We start from the raw sequence: 22,265 nt of genomic DNA, 5'->3' as shown, positions 1-22,265 counted from the left end.
TGCGGAGACCGGGATTTGCTATGTTTTAGTACATGATATATTCTCCAATGTGTGCCGTCGGACTTGTCAGACTTAGAATGCGGCATTGACTAGACGCAGATGCTAATGCAAGAACTGCTGCAATAAAATATGGATCCTGGAGAATGTGGTTGGCTGGCTGGCTGGCTGGCTGCATGCATATCGTGAATGAAGGGAGAGGGTACGGTACAGCCACGCGTTGATGCCTTAGGGCCTGCATGCGGGAAGTTCTGTGCCCTCAGGCATGGCTCGCATTAATAAGCACTTGTAGCAGATAAAGACAAACATGGATTGATCCGTATATAAAAATGAATTAGACGAGCTGAATACTTCAGATCACAGCTTTGATGTGTCCAACCTCTGTACTTGTGGGGGCTGAAAGGCCTGTACAGCATCTGGATATTGCGTCGGAGAAACCCCAGCCAGTGCGGCTGAAGTGGCCCACAGTAGCACAATCCAGATAGATCGGAACAGCGATGTTTTGATCATCATCCAGTCGGCTGATGAAGAGAGTCATTTATCATTGCTCAAGCTCATTTTACGCATCAATCGGCAGCCAAAACTTGGAGTGGATTGAACCAAAGCCAGCCCGCTTTGCCAATGAGCATAGGAAGAGGAATCTATGCGCATTCATAACTGCAACGTAGACACTGCATAAATCAAGTGACTTTTCCAACTCACCGCTCCACCCTAATTTTGACCAATCAGAATCATCGGAAAGACAGGGCGTCGTTGTCTGCCTGGGGCACCCAGCATCCCATGGTGGCACTAGTCGGAGTATTAGTAGTCGAGCTAAAACACACTTACCAGGACGAGAGAGGCCTTTTCCCCAATTATGATCTCCCCCTCAAAGTGTTGGCGAGAGATCCAACTGACAGGCTCTCATCCTTCGCTTCTTACTATGCAAATCCACTGAAAGGTCAAGCTCACTATTCCACCAGTGGAGAAGGTACTACTGCAAGTATGCACTGTAGATATGAACAGCCCTCTGAAGCGTGTCCCTACACATAGCCAGCCAACATGAGAAGACAAAGAGCATTCACCCATCGATCCAAGAATGGATGCCGCACCTGTCGGTCAGTCTTTAATCCTTCCATTTCCTACTTCTCCGCTTCCGCTCATCAACATCAAGACTAGGCTCCTGATCCTAGGGTAAGCAGCTAATCCCCCATGTCCGTGCACGCAGGTCCCGCCATATCAAATGTGATGAAACCCCAAATGCATGCCGCAACTGCACCTCCACTGGGCGCAAATGTGACGGGTACACCCAATATCGATTACCCTTTCGTAAGGCGACACTACCAGTCTCCAAACCATCCAGGAGCCTCATCGTCTGTCTGCCCGGACTAGATTCCGATGAGCGTCGATGTCTGCAGTTCTTCGAGCACAACACCATCCCCATGCTAGTGGGGTATGCCGACTCGGAAGTATGGCAGCGTCTCGTGCTACAAATGTGTCACAGAGAACCCGCCGTCTGCCACGCAGTAGTCGCGCTCAGCGCCTTTCACGAAAACTACGAGCGGAGCAGCATGAACATGGAACCAAAACCCGATCACCGCCACCACCACTACGCCCTGGAACAATACAACCGTTCCATGGCGATGCTGCGCCGGCGCATCCAGTCCAATGACCCCCAAGTCCGCAGCATCACGCTCATGTGCTGCGTTGTGTTCGTAATCCTTGAACTCCTCGAGGGGGACTACACCAATGCCTTCGCCCATCTACACCAAGGCCTCAACATCCTGAAAACCCAATCAACTCACCACGCACTAACCACCGAGCGTATCCTCGCCAAAGCCTTCCTTCAGCTCAACACCCCCCGAGCCTACTGGAACGGCCCCGACGTCGTCGTAACCGGCCACCCTCCCAAGGGTAGCGTATCCGAAGTAGCCTACTCAAAAACACCAATCCACAGCATCGCCGAAGCAAAAGAGCGTCTACGAGTCCTCATGAACAACATCTTCCACCTCCAATCCCTCTGCAACCTCTTCTTCCGCGGCGAACCAGAAGACCCAACCTCCACCACCCCTCTAACCCTCTCCGCCAAACAAACCACCCTCCACCACGACCTAACAGACTTCGCCCTGGACCTCAAATCATTCATCTCCTCCCATAAATCCAACACTGCCTGGACGTTACGAGAAACCCGCAGCGTGGACGTCATCCTCACACACGTAGCAACCCTAACCAGCATGCTGGGCTGTTCCCTCGACACAACGGAACTAGGCTACGACGACTTCCTACCCGAATTCAAGCGCATCAACGAACTCTGCGAGCGAATCACCACCAGCTTCGTGACCGAGTACGGGAGTTACGAGAACCTCCCCACCATGGTCACTGACGTCGGGGTCTTGCCGTCGCTGTTCTGGTGCTGTGTGAGGTGTCGGGATGCAGAGACGAGAGAGCGAGCGCTTCAGTTGCTGAAGATGTGGCCGCATCGAGAGGGGTTTTATGACTCGTATTTGATTCTGGGGATTTGTCGGGGGCTGATGGATATTGAGGAGGAGGGGAGGGATGGCGAGGGGTTTATTCCGAGGGAGGCTCGTGTGCATACGCACACGGTTGAGGTTGCGGAGGATCGGAGGAGTATGGTTATTAGGTATGTGTTGGCTGGTGCTGGTGGTGGCGAGCAGGAGAGGGTGGTGGTGCTGGAGTAAGTACCTTTGTTGTGCGATTTGTTCCAGGGAAGGGATATTTCATCGATGGTAATGTGTATATATGGAGAGATCGTATATACAACCATGCAGATATAATAGTATTACTCTATTAGTGAACGGAAAAGAGAATGAAGGAGGACAGGCAGCTCTCCTGGGAAAGGTTTCGGGAATGATGTCTATTTGTACCTCCTATTAACATAGTACATAGACACTTATTCTTACCCAAATATCTTTATCCTAGTGGGTAATCAGTAACAGCAGGTAAGTGTATACCTGCTAGCATGCTATGCATATCACATCAATAGTAATGTAGTATCACCTCTATTCATCTTGGTCCTACCATCCATCTCTATGTGCTAACTGAAATACACTTACATTGCCCCAGCCGGACAAAATTAAGAACTACCTAATACTAGACTAAAACTACTAGTCGTTCCTGAAGTGTGAGAACCTTACCAGATCAAACACACATATATATAAACCCCACCCCTTTCCATCCCATCATCCCCTCTCATAAACTTCCTGATAGTCCGAAGGACGCGATCAGCATATTCCGGCAACCGGCCAGTGATGAATTTCACATTCTTTTTTTCGTAGACGACAAACAGTGGTAGTAGCATAACAATGGGTATGTCAAACAATAATAAAACTAATAAGCAGAGAAAAGAGTAGTCGTTGATATGGTGGAAAGTACTCGTGAAGAAATCATCATTTCCCGTTTTTGTCTGTGGTGCCAGCCCTGAAGCTATTTCATCTCAAGATGGTTGATCCTGTACCTACAGTCCCGTGTTGGCGCAGGAGAAGGGAGTGCCGACAGTGCCTTCTCGGTAGCTGATAATGACACTCTCAATGGATGCCTAGTGGGATTTTGTTAGTTTCGGTTTGCGGCTAGGTATGTCCGGAGAAAGGAAGAGGACTCACATAAGTTCCTGGTCCGAGGAAAAAGAACCCAGCGAGAATGAGAGTAACATTGAGAATCGCGCCGAGCCAGCCGCGGATGCCACGGTTCTTGTAGAAATTGGGTCCATAGTCCTCCCGACGCATGCGCAGGTAGGCCGTGCCCCAGAAGATGAAGCCGAAAAATGAATCAAAGAGGGAGCTCATGATCGACTCCAGGTCGGAAAAGAAGGGAATCACCTCGGCGATGATGAAGGCGAGGATCCAAAGGATGGTGAGGATACCGGTCCAGGCGGCCCATCCGAGTACGGTGTGGTTACCCTTGTGGCGGGTGCCATCGAACAAGCGGAAGAAGATGAAACGCGCCGACACGGAGGCATACAGCACGCCGAGGAAAACCAACGTCGGGATCATGAACGAGAAGGACACCTTTTTGTATACCTCGTTACCCAGAGAGCCGAATGCCGGCGACGTGATGTACTGGTTACCGGTGTAGGCGTACACGATAGAACCGACCAAGCTGAACACGATGATCTCGGCGATAGTGACGGCGGTGACAGACTTCCAGAAATCCTTGGGTTCTTTCATCTCGGCGATAAAGCTTGGCAGGGTGATCTGTCCAATGAAGGTGTAACTGATATTGAGGAAGGCGCTCATTCCTGATACAAAGGTCGTTCCAGGCACAGGGATCGCTTTCACAATGGGATCTCCCATCTCCGGGGTATAGCCCGCGGGATGGTCCTCAATGGCAGAGAAAATGAGGGCTAGCATGACGGAAATGAATGTGGTAAATGCCGACAGGGTCGCCACCTTGGATAGAGCGCTGAAGGTGCGTGGAAGGGAGCAGATCAGCGAGATGATCGCCGTGACAAGCGAGAAGATAATGGTGCAGGCTCCATGGCCACTGATAGTGTTGAGATACTCGGCGCCGACCAAACAATGCAAGCCCTAATCCATGTCAGCGCTGTAGATTACTTGGCAAACCCAAGGAAAGTACCTGAATAAAGGTATTGTTCAGCAGGAACATGATTGCAGTCAGATACCATACAATCTTGGAGTCCCAGAATATCATTTGGCCGATGTCGCACACGTCACGGACATGTGGGTGTCGCAGACAAAACTTCCTACACGATATGAGCGGGGACCTCAACGAGCGATGCGACAATGGAAAACACATACCAAATAACCAGCGATGTATAAAGTACGATCATGGCGATGACGACTGTGAGGATCAACCCCGGGACCAAGCCGAGAACGGAATAGGACCATGGAAATGACATGATAGCCAGACAAATATACTCGGAGAACAGGAGGGCGGCCGTCTAGTAAACACAGGTCTGTGATTAGCCATTGCAACTATGCGCGCATCGCGCGCGTACACCGCTCCGAAGTGGATTGTAGTACATACCTTCTGCCAACTACAGGTACGGTATTTAATGGAATTCTCCGATTCCATTTCAATCTGACGGCCGATTTCCCCCTCCGTGTCTGAGCCAGAGCCCACCTGCTGTTTCTGATTTTCCAAATCCATCTGCTTCAACTTATCTGCTGCACTGGCATTGTCGGAGACAGACGACCGGCGGGAAACGACGGGCTTGAAAGTGTTGGACTCCGCCATTTTAACGAGCGGACAAGCCGCAGGTGATAGGAAGCGATGAAGCTAAAGGAAGAAGAGACACTGAAGGCCTTCGGATGCATGTACTGCGCCTTTAGATGCGACAAAATAGGACGACTTCACAACACTGAGGTTAAAATTGTTAAAGATAGCTCTGGGAGAATCAGAGGTGGCCGATAGTAGATCAGGAACTGCCTTCGCGAAGACAGGTAGCGAGTGAAGGAGAATTAACGAGGCGAGTAACGGAAGGCGAGAGAAGAGCGAGAAGAAGAACGGAGGAAGGATCTAACATCTTTTTAGTTGTCAGGTTCAGGCTAGAAAAGAATATCACTGGCCAAGGCACGTGCGGGCAGCCTAATACTTACTAGAGATAACCGTGAGGCAGATCGACACTACAAGACCAGGGGGGGCGATATGCGCGACAAAGAATCCCAAAATCACCCAAGGCAAAAATCTAGATGAAAAAGTGAGAAATGACGTGCTAAGCTTGTGAACACGAGCAGATTGAAAGAACTGAGCGAAAAAGTACCGCTGAGGCAAGAAAAAGAAAAAAAAAAAAAATGAATTCAAGCAAAAGAGATTTAATCTGGATGCGCTTATTTCCTTAACCTGGCCTGCCCTGGAAAGCTGGGTTCTCCCAAAGCGCGCGCCGGATGGGTTTTAGTTGCCTAGCCCCGGTGGTTTTGCTTCTCACCCCAAGACTATCTAGGCAAAATGCAAACCCGCAGGAAAAGGCGATTTAATTTACTAAGTAATTAACGATTTAAACTGGGGAACGAATAGCAAAAGGAGCAGCAGTCACTGATTGCGAGTCGAGGGCTCGGAGATCCAATGACCGGCGTGCAATGCAGCCGGCCAGTCCGACTGTCCGGAATGGCCGATGACAACATCTACTTTGTATGACGTCCTCCAGCGGAATTCACCACCGGTGCATCTTTTGCTGGTAGGTTACTGGGACGAACCTAAGCAGTGTTAGATTTTGGTCCAGGGACTAATACTGGAAGACTGATGTATCCCCCTTCCAAGTACTATAGTGTATGATTCCTGTCCATCTATCCTGACCATCATTACCCTCTCTACTACTATCTTCTACGTAGAGGACTTGCTCTCTCCACCTCCGTTAAAGCTCGACTCGGCTAAGAACAGCAATGCCGCGTTCAGACCCCACCCCCATCAGTCCCCACCGCCCATTGGTCCGTTCCCGGTACAACCTTTGCCAGTCTCCCCGGCCAATCAGCTTCTTGTCCAATGTCCGCGGCGGAACCGCCCGATCCAGAACTGCCCCGCATCCGTCTAACCTAAGCGGCTGAGCTTTTTTTTCTCTACTCTTTTTGACAGAAACCCCCTCTTGCAGAGAATTTCCGGTCCAAAAGGAAGGAAGGAAGGAGGATGGAATGGAACCATTCGTTACGACCTTATCCCGAGCCATTCATTTCACTCTTTTGGATTAGGTTACACTAAGCAAACGATGTCGTGTGGCATGACCAGAGCTACGCCTCTCTCTCATGCATAAATATTAAATGCCAGGATAAACCCAGTCATACGACGACAACGCATGCTTCGATGGTTTCCATGACCCTTGTTCGAAATCTTCTGGGGCGTGGATTATTCGCCTTATCGTATCGTATCGAGATCTCCTACTGGTTTCCCTTGTGCATGGATCCATGCATTCCTTCGATGGCAAAATGCAGAAGAAAAAAAAAAAAGAAACTAAGCTGAAAAGGTTTGGTTGGGGAGGAATGGGAAAAAATCGAACAGATGAAAGCCGCCACTGCTAGTAAACTGACACTGCTGATATTTGCTTCTTTAAGCCTTGTCGAGCACGCTATGCACTAGTAGATGGCGTGATAAGCCACTTCCCCACGTGCCTGGGGAATAACTGGTTGGATTACTTACTTAGTTAGGTAAGGAGCAGTAGTTAGTTACAAGGAACTAACCATGTGCCTTATGCGCGTATGTATGCTCAGCACTAGTACTGCAGGGAGATCTCTCACCAACATCCTGTTTCTTAATTATTTAAGTCTTTTTTTTTTCTTGATATCTTAGGTAGCTTGTCTACTATCTAGCTTCGGTGTTTGCGAATTCGATAATATCCTACGTCCGGTTTCACTGATAAGTAGAGTCGCTGGGTACTTGTTAGTGAGCAGCCTGCTTCTCCATTATCGTTACCAGGATAGGAGACATGGCTATAGAATGACCCGGTTCAAGTCCAATCAATTACAACAGGGCAACTCAGCCGATAAAATCTCTTCTCGAGGCATATACGCCTTACGCCAGGCGCTAAGGCACGCACTAGTTTACGCCGCAGTCCGTGTCGTGTCTGTCCCACGATCTGAACTAGTCCTCCTATCTATCTAGTATGACGGCTGGCTTGGTCTTAGTGGCGCCGCTTTTACGCCACTTCTGACAGCGGAAACGATTTGATGGAAGCTTATCGGCAGCTAGCTATGAGTTATAGCTAGCTGTACGAGCATGTAGTTCGGTATGGGATGGTGAGTGTTTATTGTGCGATTTGATGGCATTTTCAGCACGGATGTGTTCTCTCTGTTGTATTTTGCATGGTGCAAGGTTCGGAAACTAGATCCGGTCACTGTTGCTGTGTCGAATATTGCTTGCGCAAGGGATAGAATACCTGGAGAAGGAAGGAATGGAAGCACTCAAATCAGGGCGGGCCGGGCCATACATACTTAGACTACTAGTACGTACTGTCTTGCTACTTACGTATGAGGTAAGGGGTATTTGGTGGCACCTATTGTATTTTACTGCAGCTGCGGAGTGATGTTCATGTTTTTGAACCAATGTGCATGCTTTTGTGGTATACTGCAATAGATAGCATATCAGGGTAGTAACTACAAGCTCCAAATTCACATTCCCTCGTCCTCCCCGGCCAGCAGGGCCGCATAGTCGTCCGCCGAAGCAAATGTGGGCAGATGCTTGAGCTTGCGCCGCTTCTTCCGGTCGGATTGCTTGTCATCCTTCGGAGGCTCAACAGCCGCTCCGAGTTCCACGTCAGAGGGCAGTTCCTCGTCACTGTCAACGAAGGCCTCATCGTCTGAAACGTCCATGTCAAACGCATCCTCGTCGTCGGATGGCTCTTCTTCCTTGGCGGCCTTGCCCTTCTTAGCCTTGGTCTTAAGAGCGGGCTGCTCTTCCTCCTCTTCGATATCGGATACTGCGGCCTCCTCGATATCCTCCATCTCGTCATCCGAATCAAGGTTGAGTTCGACTTCGCTGTCGCCGCCTTCTTCGTCGGACTTGTCGTATGCGGACTCGAGATCGTCCATGTCGAGGTCGTCGTCGCTGCCTGCTTCCAAGTCGGGACGGGAGTCAACCAACGCCTTCCAGATCTCGGACTCGGCGCCGCTGAGTTCGGCATCCTCCTCGTCTTCGTCGACCGCATCCTTGGCCTTCTTGGTCTTGTCCTTGTCTTGACCCTTTCCAATGCGGCTGAAGTATTCGTGGAAGAAGACATCTTCCGCTGCAACTTCCTCGGACTTCTTCTTCCAGAAGGCCTCCGAGTTGAGAGGCAGCTGCTGGAACTGCTTGCCGCCCGAGACCAACCGGTCCTTGGCCTCGCTGCCTGCCAGCGGTTGCATAATAGATGAACCACGGGTGAGCGCAGAGGCCTTGGGGGTCCGGTAGACGAAGCGGTCGAGGAAGTGAGACAACGTGTGCAATGTGAGATCGGGCTGTCCGGACATCGGCTTGTGGTCGAGCAGGTGAGCCGCGTTCACAGACACGGAGGGGTGGAAGTGAGACAAGTAAGGCAGCTATAAAACCTTATTAGCGAGAGACAACATTTCATTATCAAGATAGACTTACCAATTCCCACAGACATGTCCGGTCGGCATTGCTGTGGCCGGGGTCTCTCTTGCGGGGGTCGTATTGCGTGGATGGCTTCTCTGACTTCTGTGGGGCTTCTGGCTGTTCCTGCGGCTCGTCATCCTCATCAGGAACATCGCGGAACACCTCCTCATCATCGCTATCGTTCTCCTCTGGTTGATCGAACAAGGAAGCGAGATCGGGGAATGTCTTCTCCAGTTCACGGATCAGGTAGAAGACACCGCAAATGAACGCGGGCTGGTGCAGCCCAAGAACCTGAACAATACGCTTCACGAACGCCTTCACACGACGGGTGTTCAGATCGTTCTTCAAGGCCTTGAACAGAAGGTTGAGATACAGCGACTGCTTAGAGGATGTAGCAACCCGCGGGTCGAGAAGAGACTCGTATAACGTGCGGTAGAAGCGATCAGCACCGACCTGGTGAGTCGCGGTGATCTGCTGGATGAGCATGAGCGCCTGGATACTGGTGTTGAAGTTGGCGGAGTGTGTGATGCGGAAGAGAGTATCGATGTGCTTGGAGAGACTAAAGACGGATTAGCGATGTATAGAAATTAAGGACATGCGAAACGTACCGTTCACTATCCGAGCTGGTAAATGGGTAGGCTCGGTTGACACCAGTCAGGACTGCAGAGGTCAGTTTATCCCGCACCTCTTCAGTCTGAGCCAGACTCTTATCAGAGTCCTCCTTCCCCTTGTTCTTGTTGTGCTTGTTGCCATACTTTCCGTTCTTCTTGCCCTTTGGCTCCTTGTTAGGCCGCAGGAGAGCAACAAAAATCGAGAAATAGATGTCAAGCAACTTCAATGCAACGGTCTCCTCCTTGAGACTCAAGACCGTTTGGTTCAGCGTGATAACAGCATAGTATTTGGCATGTTGACTCTGACCAGGACGGAAAAGGACTTCCTCCACAGCGGCGATGATGGTGGGCTTCATCAGAGGGTGGGCCTGTTCAAGTTGCAACAGGAGGTAGGATGCCCGCGAAGCAATCTTCTTCGACGTATCTCCCAGCTTGTTGACCAACAGTCGCAGGAGGTTCGTTTCCTGCTCCGGCTTCTCCTTGAGTAGTTCGTAAACGTAGCTGACAGCTCTGGAGCGAGAGAACTCAATCTCATCATTACACCAGACTTCGAGGATCTTAAGGACTTCGAAAAACTGATCCTTCAGGAAGTGCTCATAAGCCCAAACAATCAGGTGGCTCTTCTGAAGCCCTCCAGGGAGAGGGTCTCCTTCGGACCACCTGCTGCCTGCGCCTTGCAACGCAGCAATAAGAGACGGCTGGTTGGCAAAAGCCCGGAGTCTCCTGTCGCTAGGAAGTAACGTTCCTTGAGCGAACATATCCTTGAGCGATCTCAAGACTTCCACGGCCTGAGCACGACTGCGCTTCTTTCCAAGGGCGATGAGGTCACCCAATGCCTTGGTGTTGTGAAGAGGCGACTCTTGAACAGCAAGAGTCAAGGCAGAAGTCTTATCGCTAAGTGTACCGGTAGACATGATCGTGCTGTAGAACTTGTGGGATGAAGAGGCAGATGCTTGCTGCGCTTCCGCGTACATCTTGTTTTCCTTCTCGAGCAGAGAGACGGCGTAATCGTAGAACCGATCCACCACATGACGAGGCAGCGACTTTGCTTGTGCTGTCGGTATCGAGGGCAGTTCCGTCATGTACCAATCGGACCTGGGTCGAACAGCCTAATGGCTACATTAGAAGGATATTTGTGATTTAGGCTGGCTATACTCACGAGTTTGGAAAACTCCTTGGGGAAGACGACTTCGGCGGCGGGTTCCTTGTTGGCTTTCTCTTTCTTGGCCGATTCTTTGGTCTCCTTCGGGGCGGGGGCGGGAGCTGGCTCTTCATCCTCTGAGGGTTCCTCGTCCTCATCATCCTCGGCTTCTTCCTCCTCATCCTCTTCGACGTCATCTTCCTCGCTTGCTTCTGCCTCCTCGGCTTCCTCTTCCTCCACCTCTTCGTCCTCTAGGTCGTCAGGGACAACCTGACCGGCGGCAGCCAGAATACTCGAAAGTTCCTTCCGGAGAGAAGCATCGTCGGACTTGCCCTTCGATTTCTTCTCTGTAGCATCTTCAACTTCAGAGTCCGAACCAACCCCGGCGATGAGATCCAAATCTTCCTCCGTGCCTCCGAGGGCCAAAATCTCTTGCCGCAAAACATCGGCCTGGTTCTCCTTCGATGCCGGCTTCTTATCTTTCGAAACAGCCTTCTCCTCCCTTGCGATCACCTCACCATTGCGGTCCCGCTTCTTGCCTTTGTTGTTCTTGTCGTTGTTGGACGCTTGCTTCGGCTCGGGCTTGGGTGCAGGCTCTTTCTTCTGTGGCGTATCACTGGGACCCGACTTTCCCTTGTTGTTCTTCGGCTTCTGCTTCGAGGCGCTCTGGTCCTTCAGTCGCTGTTCGATCTTCTGTCGCAAGTCCGGCAAATGCACTTTCCTCGAGTTGTGGAAGAGCATCAGCACCGGGGGCGGAGTCGTTAACAGCGACACCACCGTCGGGGATGATGTTGTCTGCTCCGGAAGAGCGCTTCCCCTTACTTTTGGCCATGACGGATGTTGTACGGCCAAATGTAGACTTGATGATGGGGATTTGCATCTACTTTTTTTCTGCCGCCAAAAAATTGAGGAGAGCCCCCCAGGCCGCCGGAGAAACGGCGGGCCGAGACCCATGGGTCGGCGCACGGACCATCCGAAGTCGTCGAGTTTCGCATGCTTGCGATCTATTTACTTTGCGATTGATCTGGCTAGGTTATGGTGTCATCCATTGGATTGGATGAAGATTACTGCCGAGTGCTGAGGGGCTGTCCTGATCGTCCGGCCTCATGATCTCCGGGTTTCGCCCGGTTCCGGGCCGTTATTCCGCAACATGTCGAGCTTACTTTGGTATTGCTCGATTCCATAGAACATCAAAATGCGCCTTTCATGTATACGATCCAGTTCACTGTCAACCCAGAAATCACGCTGACTGATCCATAGGTAGATGGGCGTAGCCGGGTTTCTAATTTTTGGATTCCGACGGGCGGCATTACCAAAAAGCCCGTCCAGGGTGAGAAAGGTATTGATTATTGCCAGCCTATCCCATTGTTGACGGCTTCTAATATTGCTCAGAGGATGCCAATGACCTCTTGATCCGAGGTGGCTTTTTGCGACAGGTAAGTATCACTCCCAATACGATAGATCTTGTCCTGATCCGGTCTTCAGGCTTACTCGGGGATATTCCATATGCTGCCTCTGGGACTGCGTGTGCAAGATAAGCTAGAGCGACTCATTGATAAGCATATGCGAACAGTTGGTATGTTAACGTTACGCCCTCCGCAGTCATTGAGTTCTTTCTTATCGGGTGGATCTCTGCAGGGGCATCTAAGGTGTCATTATCATCTTTATCCGCCCAGGAGCTTTGGGAGCAGTCTGGGCGTCTAAAAGAGGGCTCGGAAGTATGAAATCCGCTGTCTTTGTATCAACGTTTACTTACGTCTGTCTCAGATCTTTCGTTTCCAGGATCGGAAAGAGTCCCGCTTTCTTCTTGCGCCGACTCATGAAGAGGAGATCACCACTCTAGTGGGTCATCTTACCAAATCCTATAGAGATCTGCCAGTGCGAGTGTACCAAATATGTAAGTAGATAATCCAAGGCTGAGACAACTGCTGACATCAATGTAGCAAGGAAGTACCGGGATGAACAGCGACCCAGGCAGGGCTTACTTCGTGGGCGTGAATTCATCATGAAGGATCTCTACACTTTCGATTACAACGCCGAGAATGCCCTGAAGACGTATACAGCTGTAAAGAAGGCTTACACAGAGCTCTTCGATGAGCTCAAGATCCCCTATTTGGTTGCTGCTGCGGATTCCGGGAACATGGGCGGTAGCCTAAGTCACGAGTTCCACTTTGCTAGCAACAAGGGCGAGGACACAGTTNTCAGCTGTTCCAGCTGCGATAGTGTCTACAACGAGGAACTTGCCGATGGAAAGGCCCATAATGTCGATGACCAGCAAACCCGAATTGGTCACGCATCCGGCTTTGACACGGGCGAAGTATCTGGCGAATCAGCGAAAGCTGTTTACTGTTGGCCTGTGGATGGCGTATATCACGAGACAAAAACACACTTCTGCGCTGCTGGTATCCGCAGTATACATTGAAGGACCCTAGTCAGCCGCCAGCTGAAAGGGAAGTCAACTCCCATGCCGTCAAGTCTATTGCCAAGGCGGCCGGCATAGACCTTGATATCAGTATTGAAAACCCCTTGGAACAATGGGCAAAGCACATTCAGTCAGAGGAAGCTTCCGGCCAGCGGCCTCGAGTGTTGGATGTGTACGACTCATATGTGCGGGCATACAAGCGCCCTCCTTTGACGGACACATTAGACGGGATTAACCGCGCCGTGGAAGGATGGTTGACTTTTCAAAACTCGATCGCTTCCCCGGAACCAACAACTATCTCAACCTTGTACGGGTGCACGAAGGCGACCAGTGCTCGAAATGCGGCCAAGGTTTGACAAAGACCCACAAAGCCACCGAACTTGGTCACACGTTCCACCTTGGCACGCGATACAGCGATGTTCTACAGGCCTCTGTGGTGGTTGACCGCGCTCACCTTGACCCAGGCGACCGTTCGTCATCATCCCAAAAAGACCAATTAGTCCCAATGCAGATGGGGTGTCACGGTATCGGAGTATCACGCATGATCAGCGCGGTAGCAGACAACCTGGCAGATTCCAAGGGTCTCAACTGGCCTCGTGCGATCGCTCCCTACGAAGTCATCGTCGTCCCTGCCAAGGGAATGGAAGAGGAAGCAGTGCAAATTTACGACGCGCTCACCTCAGAGCCCACTACTGCCTTGGACGTCATCCTCGACGACCGCGATAAGCAGATGGGCTGGAAGCTGGGAGATGCAGATCTTATTGGTTACCCTGTGATTGTGGTCGTAGGCAAAGGCTGGAAAAAGCAGCGCACCCTGGAAGTGCAGTGTCGGCGACTTGAAGTACGTGAGGATGTTGCCTTGGAGGCTCTGCCGGAGTTTGTGGGTTCTTTGCTTGAGAAGCTGTAGGGAACTTCAATCCCTCGGGCTGTGTTACGGGCAGGCACTGCAAGCTGCGCCACGCTATCACATTGGTAGAATCACTGTACACTATCACTATTAATTGCTAGGTAACTTCCGTTAATATATACCCCTCCATTCTGTTAATTAAGTACCCGCCACCTTGCATCAGCCTAGTCTGCAAATCCCGCCTTGCAGTAGTCACTTCCGATATTGGTGAATATATTCACACAGTATAAAAAATAGACAAGTAGACTCTGTCTCGCTGCAGTTTTGCGGCCTGCGCTCATCTCTCACCACCTGAACACTACCATCACTAAAACCAACCCATTTCGGTCCCATTTATTCCCCATGTTCAAAAGTCTGCCTTTCAGACCCGAACCAAACCTTCACAAAATGAACCCCCACACACATGCCCGGGTAGGTATGGCCGTCTTCATCTTCAACGGTCACAACGAATTTATTATCGGTCAAAGAAAAGGCAGTCACGGTGCTGGTACGTATCTACCACCATGATCACAATTATCATCAAGACAAGAACATCATCATTTACATCAATATACTATCGTCGCTACTACTGATTTGATTAACATACTGATATATTTTCAATGTCAGGAACCTGGGCACTTCCAGGCGGACATCTCGAACTCAACGAGTCATTCGAGACATGTACAGAGCGCGAAATCCTCGAAGAGACCGATCTCAAGGTCCAAGATATTCGCTTCTTAACTGTCACTAATGATATCATGGAATCGGAGGGAAAGCACAACATTACTGTTGTAATGGGATGTAAGCTTTGTGATGTGGATGCGCAGCCTAAGGTCAGCTTCTTCCTCATGCCATTTTTCTGCCTTCTTTATCTCTTCATATCATGTCCACGTGCTTGGTGTTATCATGAATGTGTCATGGTTATGTGAATCTTTTCTTTCATATTCACCTTACCCATAGAAAGGTATATACTTACTAACAACCAACAGCTCATGGAACCCAACAAATGCAGTGGATGGGAATGGACAACCTGGGAACAGCTTCGAATGGACTATGATGCAGGGAAGGGTCGGCCTTGGATTGAGAGACTCTCCCGGACGTTAACACCGGCAGCTGCCTACGATGAGGCTGTTTTTTCTGAAAAGGGAGAAATTATTCCTGAGAATGATTCGATGGAGGTGGATGAGAATACCGAGATGATTACGCCTCAAACTCGACAGCTCTTTCTTCCTCTGGTGAATCTGTTCGAGCAGAGAGGTGGATTTGATCCTGTTGCGGATTACTGGATTGCAGATTAGGGGTTATTGGGTGTGGGTTCTGTCCCCCTCCTTTTTGGATGTTGAGGGGCGGTTAATTCTAGTGATGTGCTGGTGTATTGCTTGTGAGGATAGGAATAAAAGAGAACTATGATCTTAATGTCTATCCTAGCTGGAACTATGAGTAGTTGCATTTAAAGCTGAGATTCCAGTTATCTTCTGAATAAATCTAGAGCTTATATATGGGTGATACACTACCAGTATTTTCTATACACAATGAATGATCCACGTATATTAAAGAAGATAGAGGCCGTTGTCTCTTCCTAGGCTACCATTTCACTTTTCCTGGCGTATCTGGAGATGCTAAAAGAATGCCTAGTAATAGAGGAATGCTCCTGTACATTGAGCGCGGGAATGAAATTTTCAAGCCTCTAACGTAGACATATGTACTATGGGTAAACACCGCCTTGGTTTGAATATCTATTGATAGACTACAATCGTACTATCGGGAATTAACATCGAGCTCCCCTTGTTCAATGGAGCTTCCCTTAACAAGCAGTCCATCACATGGCGCACTTCTTCTATAAAGGCTAGAAAGGCTCCTCTCCCTTTCTTTGACTCTGAAATAAAGTAGTATATATAAATTTATCCAAGTCGAGCCCCATCAATTCAATGGCTCTCGCCATTTTGTCGAAGATAAATCGCATAAAAGCCGGGCAGTCACCGCATCATTTATATAAAACCTACCTGAATCTATAAAAACGGAAACTTATCATCATATCCAAACACAGACCAGGAGCTGTTACAGTCCGGAATATACCAGTAAGTCATATACAATCTCTATCCACCTCTCCATGGGTCCCCCTACACCCTGCAAAGGATATAAGAACATCCACCCCATTTTTACCAACCACACATAAGATAAGCATCACCATCCATCACTGAGCTCCAAGCAACAACAGCAACACTCAATCCTTCAACATGGGAATCGAACTAACCTCACCCGAAAGCAGCCGTTCTCCATCACCCGTCCTCAGATGTGCACACTCTGCAAAGGCAGAAGCAAGCCTCGCCAATAATTGTCTCACTTACAACGTCTCGGTTGGTTTCAATGAAGCCTGTGGGGTTGTCTACTTGGTTGTGGTTCACGATAAATTCGGTGTGGAAAAGTTGACTCTTCAAAATATCCGACGATTTGAAGTTGCCGAGTGTCAGCTAAATCACTTTTTGGAGGAATACCCAGTTGAAGGTTATCGTGAGTACATTTAAATATCTTATCTTTAGAAAATCATAAAGCTTGGTTGTGCCCTTAACGCCACTGTGATTTGGAACTGATCCATATAGCTCAACTGAAACACTGTGGTTATTCGACTTCAAGCCATTTATAGCTTTATGCATACTTGACTCATTTAAATGACTCTCATAATTTATCTAGGCGAGCGCGTGCAAATGCAAATGGACTTGCAATCCATAAACTATGCTTACGACCATGCTGACATGAGTTCTCATTGAACTCGCAGATTGAAGCTGTCATTTTTGATGTATTATAAATTGAGCAGAGGAACAGTTGATCCTGGGTAGTACTCAAAACCTCGAAGCTTTTGTCTGATGGTGAGAGTATCGTCGGTGCTGTTACTGATTGCTAGATATGTTGTGGCTGCCTATGAGTTTGATCATCTATACAACTTCTTGGCTATAGAAAATGGATATATAAACAAGATACAAATACACGTTTTGCTCGGTGCAGAACAGTTTGCGTAGAACTATTCTGTAGACATATTCAGTATGAGTATCACACAAGATGAGGCCTCTAAGCCTAACCAACGACGTACACCACTCATCACATCTAGAACTCATATATTACACTACCTCTATAGTACCTACATCATCAAAAAATATTATATACCTCAATATATTGTCCATACCACCCTAACTCACACTCCAATAGTGATTACAACTAAAGTACATAGGGCTGCACAGCACACACACACGCCCCACCCACAACCCCCGCTGACTAACCCACCACTTATGCACACTATGCATCCCATCCCTCCCCACCAATACACTTGACCGCGGGCCTCAAAGCTCGAAGCCAGCATCATCACCATCACCAACACCACATAACCCAGTAAGTACAGCACACAATTCCACACCCTTTCCCCCCTCACAACCTCATCACTTCAACCTTCTCTCCAGACCCCTAACCAATATTTCGCAGACAACCAAAAATGCCACCCCCCAACACCCCCGCATCATCCGACTCCCCCCCTCCGGGCTCAGGTACGCACACCAAACACCTCCCCCCCTTAACCAACCTCACCACTAACCCAAACCCACTCACCAAAAGTCAACATCAACTCCCTCTCCGTCCCGCAACTCCGCGCGCTCCAAACACGTCTCTCCTCAGAACTTGAACACCTGACGACCTCGCACGCCAAGCTGCGCGCCGCGCAACTCAAGTTCAAAGACTGCGTGCGCTCCATCAATGAAGGTGTAATTGGGTCTCAGAAGAAGGGCACCGACGGAAAGGAGGACATCCTGGTGCCGTTGACGAGCTCGCTGTATGTGAAGGGGAAGTTGGCGGATCGGGAGAAGGTGCTTGTTGATGTGGGAACGGGATTTTATGTTGAGAAGGTGAGTTCATTCATACCCTTGTCTAAGTATCTATCTATCTATCTAGGTTTTTGTTTATGGGGGAGAACGAGGCTAATGGGTTGGTAGACTACGTCCAAGGCTATCGGGTTCTACGAGGATAAGGTTAAGAGTCTGGAGACGAATCTTACGGAGTTGGAGAAGATTGTGCAGACGAAGAGTCAGCAGCAGAGGTTGTTTGAGGATGGTGAGTGATACGATGCATATTCTTGGCTGAGGACAATTTCTGGTTTTATTTGCGGTGAACTAACGATTGCTACTAGCTCTGAGACAAAAGTTGCTGGCTGAGGGTGCTGGGTCCTCTGCTACTGCGTCTGCGGGTGCCGGTTGAGTGACTCTAGGCCCATAGTATAGGAGATTGCGTGGCCTTGGGACGGATATATAGTCGAAATGAACAACGACTGGAACTGTTACACCCCTTGTGAGGACGCGTTGGAACAGACCTGTCTGATGTTACTCAAGCTGCGGGTTACAAGAGGCAGGTCCGATACGAGCACGCCGGCTTCATTGACGGAATTCCACTGTCAGCTGGCACTTCAGAGGGACACGGACTCGGCCGAAAATTATGGAGGTGGTTATAATAAAAACTGGCAATTTAGAGCTGAAGCTGAAGCAGTGCACAACATAATATCATATTAACGAACGCCTCCACCTCCATTCCCTCCCCTTTCCCATACGCCGTAGTTCTGCTTTTTTTCTCGGACACGCCAGAGAAGTCTCGGCCTGACACCTCGGCCCCTGAGACTAAAACAAGGTGCCGAGGTCTGCATTGAGCAGCCCAGCCAGATCGGTCATGCCCATTACCGGCGACGAGTCGCTCGATCGGCCCTGAACCGTCGAGGGCTTGACGCTCGGTGCAGAATCGGAGCCAAGCAAAGCCTTCTCTCCAGAAGAGGTTGCAGTGGTCCGTACAGGACCCATTAGTCCCGCAACCTGCTTCACCATGTCGACAAACTCCCAGAACCCTTGGCTTTTCTCTGAGCCGCCCGCTGCCCCTCTTGCCGGGAAAAAGCTATCCAAAGTAGGATCATATTGAGCAGCATGCCCGATAGCCAAGTTGGCATGTTCACCCAAGAGATTGTCCCAGTGAGGGTCGAACAAAGATGCGCCCCAGGAAGTATTAGGCTCCGTGGTGAACGGGCCCGCGTAATTCCCCGGTAGCTTGCTCGACAACGCTGACGCATTTGCACGGCTATACTCATCATAGCGGGCAATCTCTAGAGTATAATTGGTTCCTTTGATCCTGTAACGAATGGCGGATTTCTCAATAAACCTGGCCACCGGCGCGGACTGAGAGAATTTGACCTTTCTCTCGGGCTTGGCCGAAATATCGTGCATAGTAGCAGTACTACGGAACTTGATGGTGTTTGCAAAATCTCTCAATGCAGCATCGATCGAACTGGCCTGGTAGAATTCCAGAGACTTCAACTCGAGCTGCCAGTCAGACCTTTCGAAGTCAACGACGGCTACCTGCAGGGGTGGGCGTTTGTCGCTGGATTGGCCGTCTTGACGGGGTTTAAGCCACCTTCGCTGGGTGGCCTCGTATTCTGATGCACCGGGACTCCTGGCGAACTCTGCCTCCAGTCGAAGCATGGAGTTGCTTTGGCCTAGAAACTCGAAATTCACTGAAAATGCAGGCTCGGCACTGCTCAGCGTTTGTGCCGTGCTGAGGTATGGCTGAAGCAGATGGGTAGCCTGGTAACATCTAGCAAGAAGTTCGTCCTTATGGACCTTGAGGCTGTAGGGATGACGAATGATCAGTGACATCGTCACAAACACAACAGAGCGGAGCTTACCCTGGTATCAAGCGTCCCTTAGTCTGCTCGTGCAGTATCATTTCCCTGAACTCCTCCAGAACATAGTATGGCTTGTCGTCTGCCGGAATACGGTACTGGTCGAGTACAAACGAGCCGAGATTTACCCGCATACGCAAATGTCCACGAACAACGACCACGCCCTTTAGACATTTCTCGACCATGCTCAGAAGCCGGGCATTATTCTTTGATTGGATCAGGCTCGCTCGATCGGGCCACCGTTCCGCCTCGGAGCCCTGGAGTGGAGTTCCACGGAGTAAGGGCTTCGCTAGGCGGGCGTCCTTCTTTACGACAATCTTACTTTTCATGGCAGTCGGAGGCTCGACAAGGTAGAGCTTGCCTTTCACAACATAGTTGGCAACAACCTCAGTGTACTTCGTTCTGAGGCGTCGGACGATCTGCCTCATGGCCTCGTCGTTGTGCCCAACAGCGCAGATGTGATCCGGGAGATCTTTTGGGACAAAGACGTGACAATTGAACTTGACCCGTATGTGGTCGAGGGCCTCGAGCTGCGGACCCAGGGAGTCATGAATAGAAGGACCATCCTTTGGCCACAAAAATAGCATCTACAAATGAGAATCAGTCAGGCGGTCAATAAAGTGTGTGAAAGGGTAATCCTGATTTACTCACAAGATCCGAAAAGTCGTAGGAGGAATCTGGTGGCTTTTGCAGCGCCTGGAGCCTGGCATTGTATCTCTCCTTCATCTCCACACGAACTTCCTTACTGACTGAATGTGCCGTAACCTTATCCCATTCTACCTTCTTTTTGCTCGAATGGCTACACTTTGCCATGATACTGAGAATGATGTCCTTTGCAGCTGCAACTTGAGGTGGCTCGCCCCATAAGTAGATGACCTATCTCCGTTAGTGTGCGACTTTTTGGTTGGGAGGGGGGGGGGGGGGGGGGCTGGCTGGCTCATGGAGCTTACAGTATCGGTATAGAAGGGTGGTTTAATGAAAGCTCCTGTACGTCGACTAATCTCTTCGAAAACCTCATAGCGGCCATGCGCCGCCGGGGGCTTTCTGATTGAGCTTGTCGATCTTGCAACGCCAAAAAACCTGCAACAGCTTTAGCACATTTGGAAACAACAACTGCAGAAAGACTGTGTATACTCATTCTTCAACGATCCGAAAGGCGCGGGTAGTTTAACGAGGCCTGCAGTTTCCTTAGTGAGCTTTTGGATCACACTGCACGCAGGGTCTGGTCTTACCTGCAGGCTCTAGTTTACCTCTCCACTTCGACTTTGCGGGCGAATCACCAAAGACGTTTGGCTTGGGCGATACCCCGCTTGAGTGCCCAATCCGTCCGCGATAACCTCCACGGGCTCTTGTTGGTCGTGGTATGCCTGGGGGACGAACCGGCGTGCTGGGAGTGCCTTTATTGGCAGGTGCGGCTGGGGGTTGCTTGGAAAACTCATCCGGAGTGGGCTTTGAAGCTTCTATAAAAGTGATCAGTTTCGGTCTTTGCTGTTGCTTGGGATGGATAGTAACCTTGCTTTCCGTAGCCCGGTAGCGTCCATTCTAGAACAGACAGAGATCAGTTATTGGCAACTAACGAATATAACCAAATGGCAAGGAAAAAGATAATATCTACCCTGGGCTCCAGAAGACTCGAAGCTATTTGCAGTCAGCCGGTGTCTGTCAAAAGGGATTCGGGGACTTACTCGACGCGTGTATTCGCAGCCATTGCGGACCGCGTGAAAGTGTTAATCAATAAGATGCTGGAAGATCACAGAAGGATCTGAATTGCAGTTAACACAGTGCTAAGATGAAGTTGGAAAATAGGATGGAAAGAAAGGGGAAATGCAGGGATTTATGAGCGGTAGTGGTAGTGACGGTGATGGTTGATGGTGAAAGGGCAGTGAGAGGAGGGTGAAGGAGAAGAGTGACAGGAGTGAAAATAGTGGGATGGTTAAATGTCCCGAGAAACACTTACTTGCTGGCAGGAACAACCCGGTGAATACTCCCAAGAATTCGTTTTGCATTAGAGACAAATCTACAAGCGAACCAGGAGGATCGAAGTCTTGGAACAGCTTCCGGCTGGGAAGGAACAGGTCAAGTGAAGGCAGTCAAGGTAATATTGCTTCATTCTCTACTAGGACGTTATTCAAGTCATATTACTGTGAAGCAATGTGAAATGAATAACAGCAGCAGGAGTAAAATGTACTGGAGTGGAGAGAGAAGCTCAGGCTTGTAAATATGGCTCAGTTTACAGGAAAGTCAGAAGACATTCATTCCTAGAATAAAGCTGGGTAGCAAACAAACATAGCAAAAAGTACGAAATATTGGGCAGTCGCCATAGACTGCAGCCATGTTTAACCACAAAGACTAATTCTCCTGTTGTAGAACCAGAACCGTTGCTACTATCACTGGTACTGCAGTACTAAAGCAGTGGTTTGTATGGCGTTTGCTATACGGAAAACACTCGAAGTATACGAGAGGCAATACTCGCTGTCATTGGCCAGAAACAGCTGCGCGTTACCCAAAGT

The 22,265-nt window shown here is 49.7% G+C and overlaps 10 protein-coding genes across 10 annotated transcripts; 6 read left to right on the top strand and 4 right to left on the bottom strand.

The window, feature by feature from the left end:
- Nucleotides 1-1,075: 1,075 nt before the first annotated feature.
- Nucleotides 1,076-2,871, top strand: An08g02910 (uncharacterized protein; the record flags this gene model as incomplete). Its single annotated transcript, XM_059748915.1, has 3 exons — nucleotides 1,076-1,098; nucleotides 1,205-2,671; nucleotides 2,766-2,871. 3 exons carry the CDS (start codon nucleotides 1,076-1,078, stop codon nucleotides 2,869-2,871), a joined length of 1,596 nt encoding a protein of 531 aa, XP_059603936.1.
- Nucleotides 2,872-3,451: 580 nt separating this feature from the next.
- An08g02900 (uncharacterized protein) lies at nucleotides 3,452-5,190 on the bottom strand (the record flags this gene model as incomplete). The annotated part of the gene is made up of 5 exons (XM_001392370.1): nucleotides 3,452-3,532; nucleotides 3,597-4,520; nucleotides 4,570-4,696; nucleotides 4,752-4,894; nucleotides 4,981-5,190. The coding sequence occupies 5 exons, from the start codon at nucleotides 5,188-5,190 to the stop codon at nucleotides 3,452-3,454; spliced, it is 1,485 nt and encodes a 494-aa protein (XP_001392407.1).
- Nucleotides 5,191-5,226: 36 nt separating this feature from the next.
- On the top strand, nucleotides 5,227-5,555 carry An08g02890 (hypothetical protein; the record flags this gene model as incomplete). Its single annotated transcript, XM_059748914.1, has 2 exons — nucleotides 5,227-5,319; nucleotides 5,376-5,555. 2 exons carry the CDS (start codon nucleotides 5,227-5,229, stop codon nucleotides 5,553-5,555), a joined length of 273 nt encoding a protein of 90 aa, XP_059603935.1.
- A 752-nt stretch (nucleotides 5,556-6,307) lies between these two features.
- An08g02880 (hypothetical protein) lies at nucleotides 6,308-6,616 on the bottom strand (the record flags this gene model as incomplete). Its single annotated transcript, XM_059748913.1, has 1 exon — nucleotides 6,308-6,616. The coding sequence occupies one exon, from the start codon at nucleotides 6,614-6,616 to the stop codon at nucleotides 6,308-6,310; it is 309 nt and encodes a 102-aa protein (XP_059603934.1).
- Nucleotides 6,617-8,051: 1,435 nt separating this feature from the next.
- Nucleotides 8,052-11,700, bottom strand: An08g02870 (uncharacterized protein; the record flags this gene model as incomplete). The annotated part of the gene is made up of 4 exons (XM_001392367.3): nucleotides 8,052-8,957; nucleotides 9,010-9,553; nucleotides 9,603-10,714; nucleotides 10,765-11,700. The coding sequence occupies 4 exons, from the start codon at nucleotides 11,698-11,700 to the stop codon at nucleotides 8,052-8,054; spliced, it is 3,498 nt and encodes a 1,165-aa protein (XP_001392404.3).
- Nucleotides 11,701-12,252: 552 nt separating this feature from the next.
- Nucleotides 12,253-14,075, top strand: An08g02860 (uncharacterized protein; the record flags this gene model as incomplete). The annotated part of the gene is made up of 6 exons (XM_059748912.1): nucleotides 12,253-12,322; nucleotides 12,385-12,464; nucleotides 12,514-12,643; nucleotides 12,690-13,063; nucleotides 13,159-13,518; nucleotides 13,596-14,075. 6 exons carry the CDS (start codon nucleotides 12,253-12,255, stop codon nucleotides 14,073-14,075), a joined length of 1,494 nt encoding a protein of 497 aa, XP_059603933.1.
- A 387-nt stretch (nucleotides 14,076-14,462) lies between these two features.
- An08g02850 (uncharacterized protein) lies at nucleotides 14,463-15,352 on the top strand (the record flags this gene model as incomplete). The annotated part of the gene is made up of 3 exons (XM_001392365.1): nucleotides 14,463-14,562; nucleotides 14,682-14,887; nucleotides 15,044-15,352. 3 exons carry the CDS (start codon nucleotides 14,463-14,465, stop codon nucleotides 15,350-15,352), a joined length of 615 nt encoding a protein of 204 aa, XP_001392402.1.
- Nucleotides 15,353-16,291: 939 nt separating this feature from the next.
- An08g02840 (hypothetical protein) lies at nucleotides 16,292-16,822 on the top strand (the record flags this gene model as incomplete). The annotated part of the gene is made up of 2 exons (XM_059748911.1): nucleotides 16,292-16,565; nucleotides 16,746-16,822. The coding sequence occupies 2 exons, from the start codon at nucleotides 16,292-16,294 to the stop codon at nucleotides 16,820-16,822; spliced, it is 351 nt and encodes a 116-aa protein (XP_059603932.1).
- Nucleotides 16,823-17,538: 716 nt separating this feature from the next.
- An08g02830 (uncharacterized protein) lies at nucleotides 17,539-18,293 on the top strand (the record flags this gene model as incomplete). Its single annotated transcript, XM_001392363.3, has 4 exons — nucleotides 17,539-17,590; nucleotides 17,658-17,944; nucleotides 18,032-18,149; nucleotides 18,226-18,293. 4 exons carry the CDS (start codon nucleotides 17,539-17,541, stop codon nucleotides 18,291-18,293), a joined length of 525 nt encoding a protein of 174 aa, XP_001392400.1.
- A 413-nt stretch (nucleotides 18,294-18,706) lies between these two features.
- Nucleotides 18,707-21,463, bottom strand: An08g02820 (hypothetical protein; the record flags this gene model as incomplete). Its single annotated transcript, XM_059748910.1, has 7 exons — nucleotides 18,707-19,667; nucleotides 19,759-20,342; nucleotides 20,407-20,631; nucleotides 20,706-20,835; nucleotides 20,966-21,297; nucleotides 21,333-21,393; nucleotides 21,441-21,463. 7 exons carry the CDS (start codon nucleotides 21,461-21,463, stop codon nucleotides 18,707-18,709), a joined length of 2,316 nt encoding a protein of 771 aa, XP_059603931.1.
- Nucleotides 21,464-22,265: the final 802 nt, after the last annotated feature.

Source organism: Aspergillus niger (assembly GCF_000002855.4).
Source record: "Aspergillus niger supercontig An08".
NCBI classification, from domain to species: Eukaryota; Fungi; Ascomycota; class Eurotiomycetes; order Eurotiales; family Aspergillaceae; genus Aspergillus; species Aspergillus niger.
This window is presented reverse-complemented; position numbering and strand designations above follow the sequence as displayed.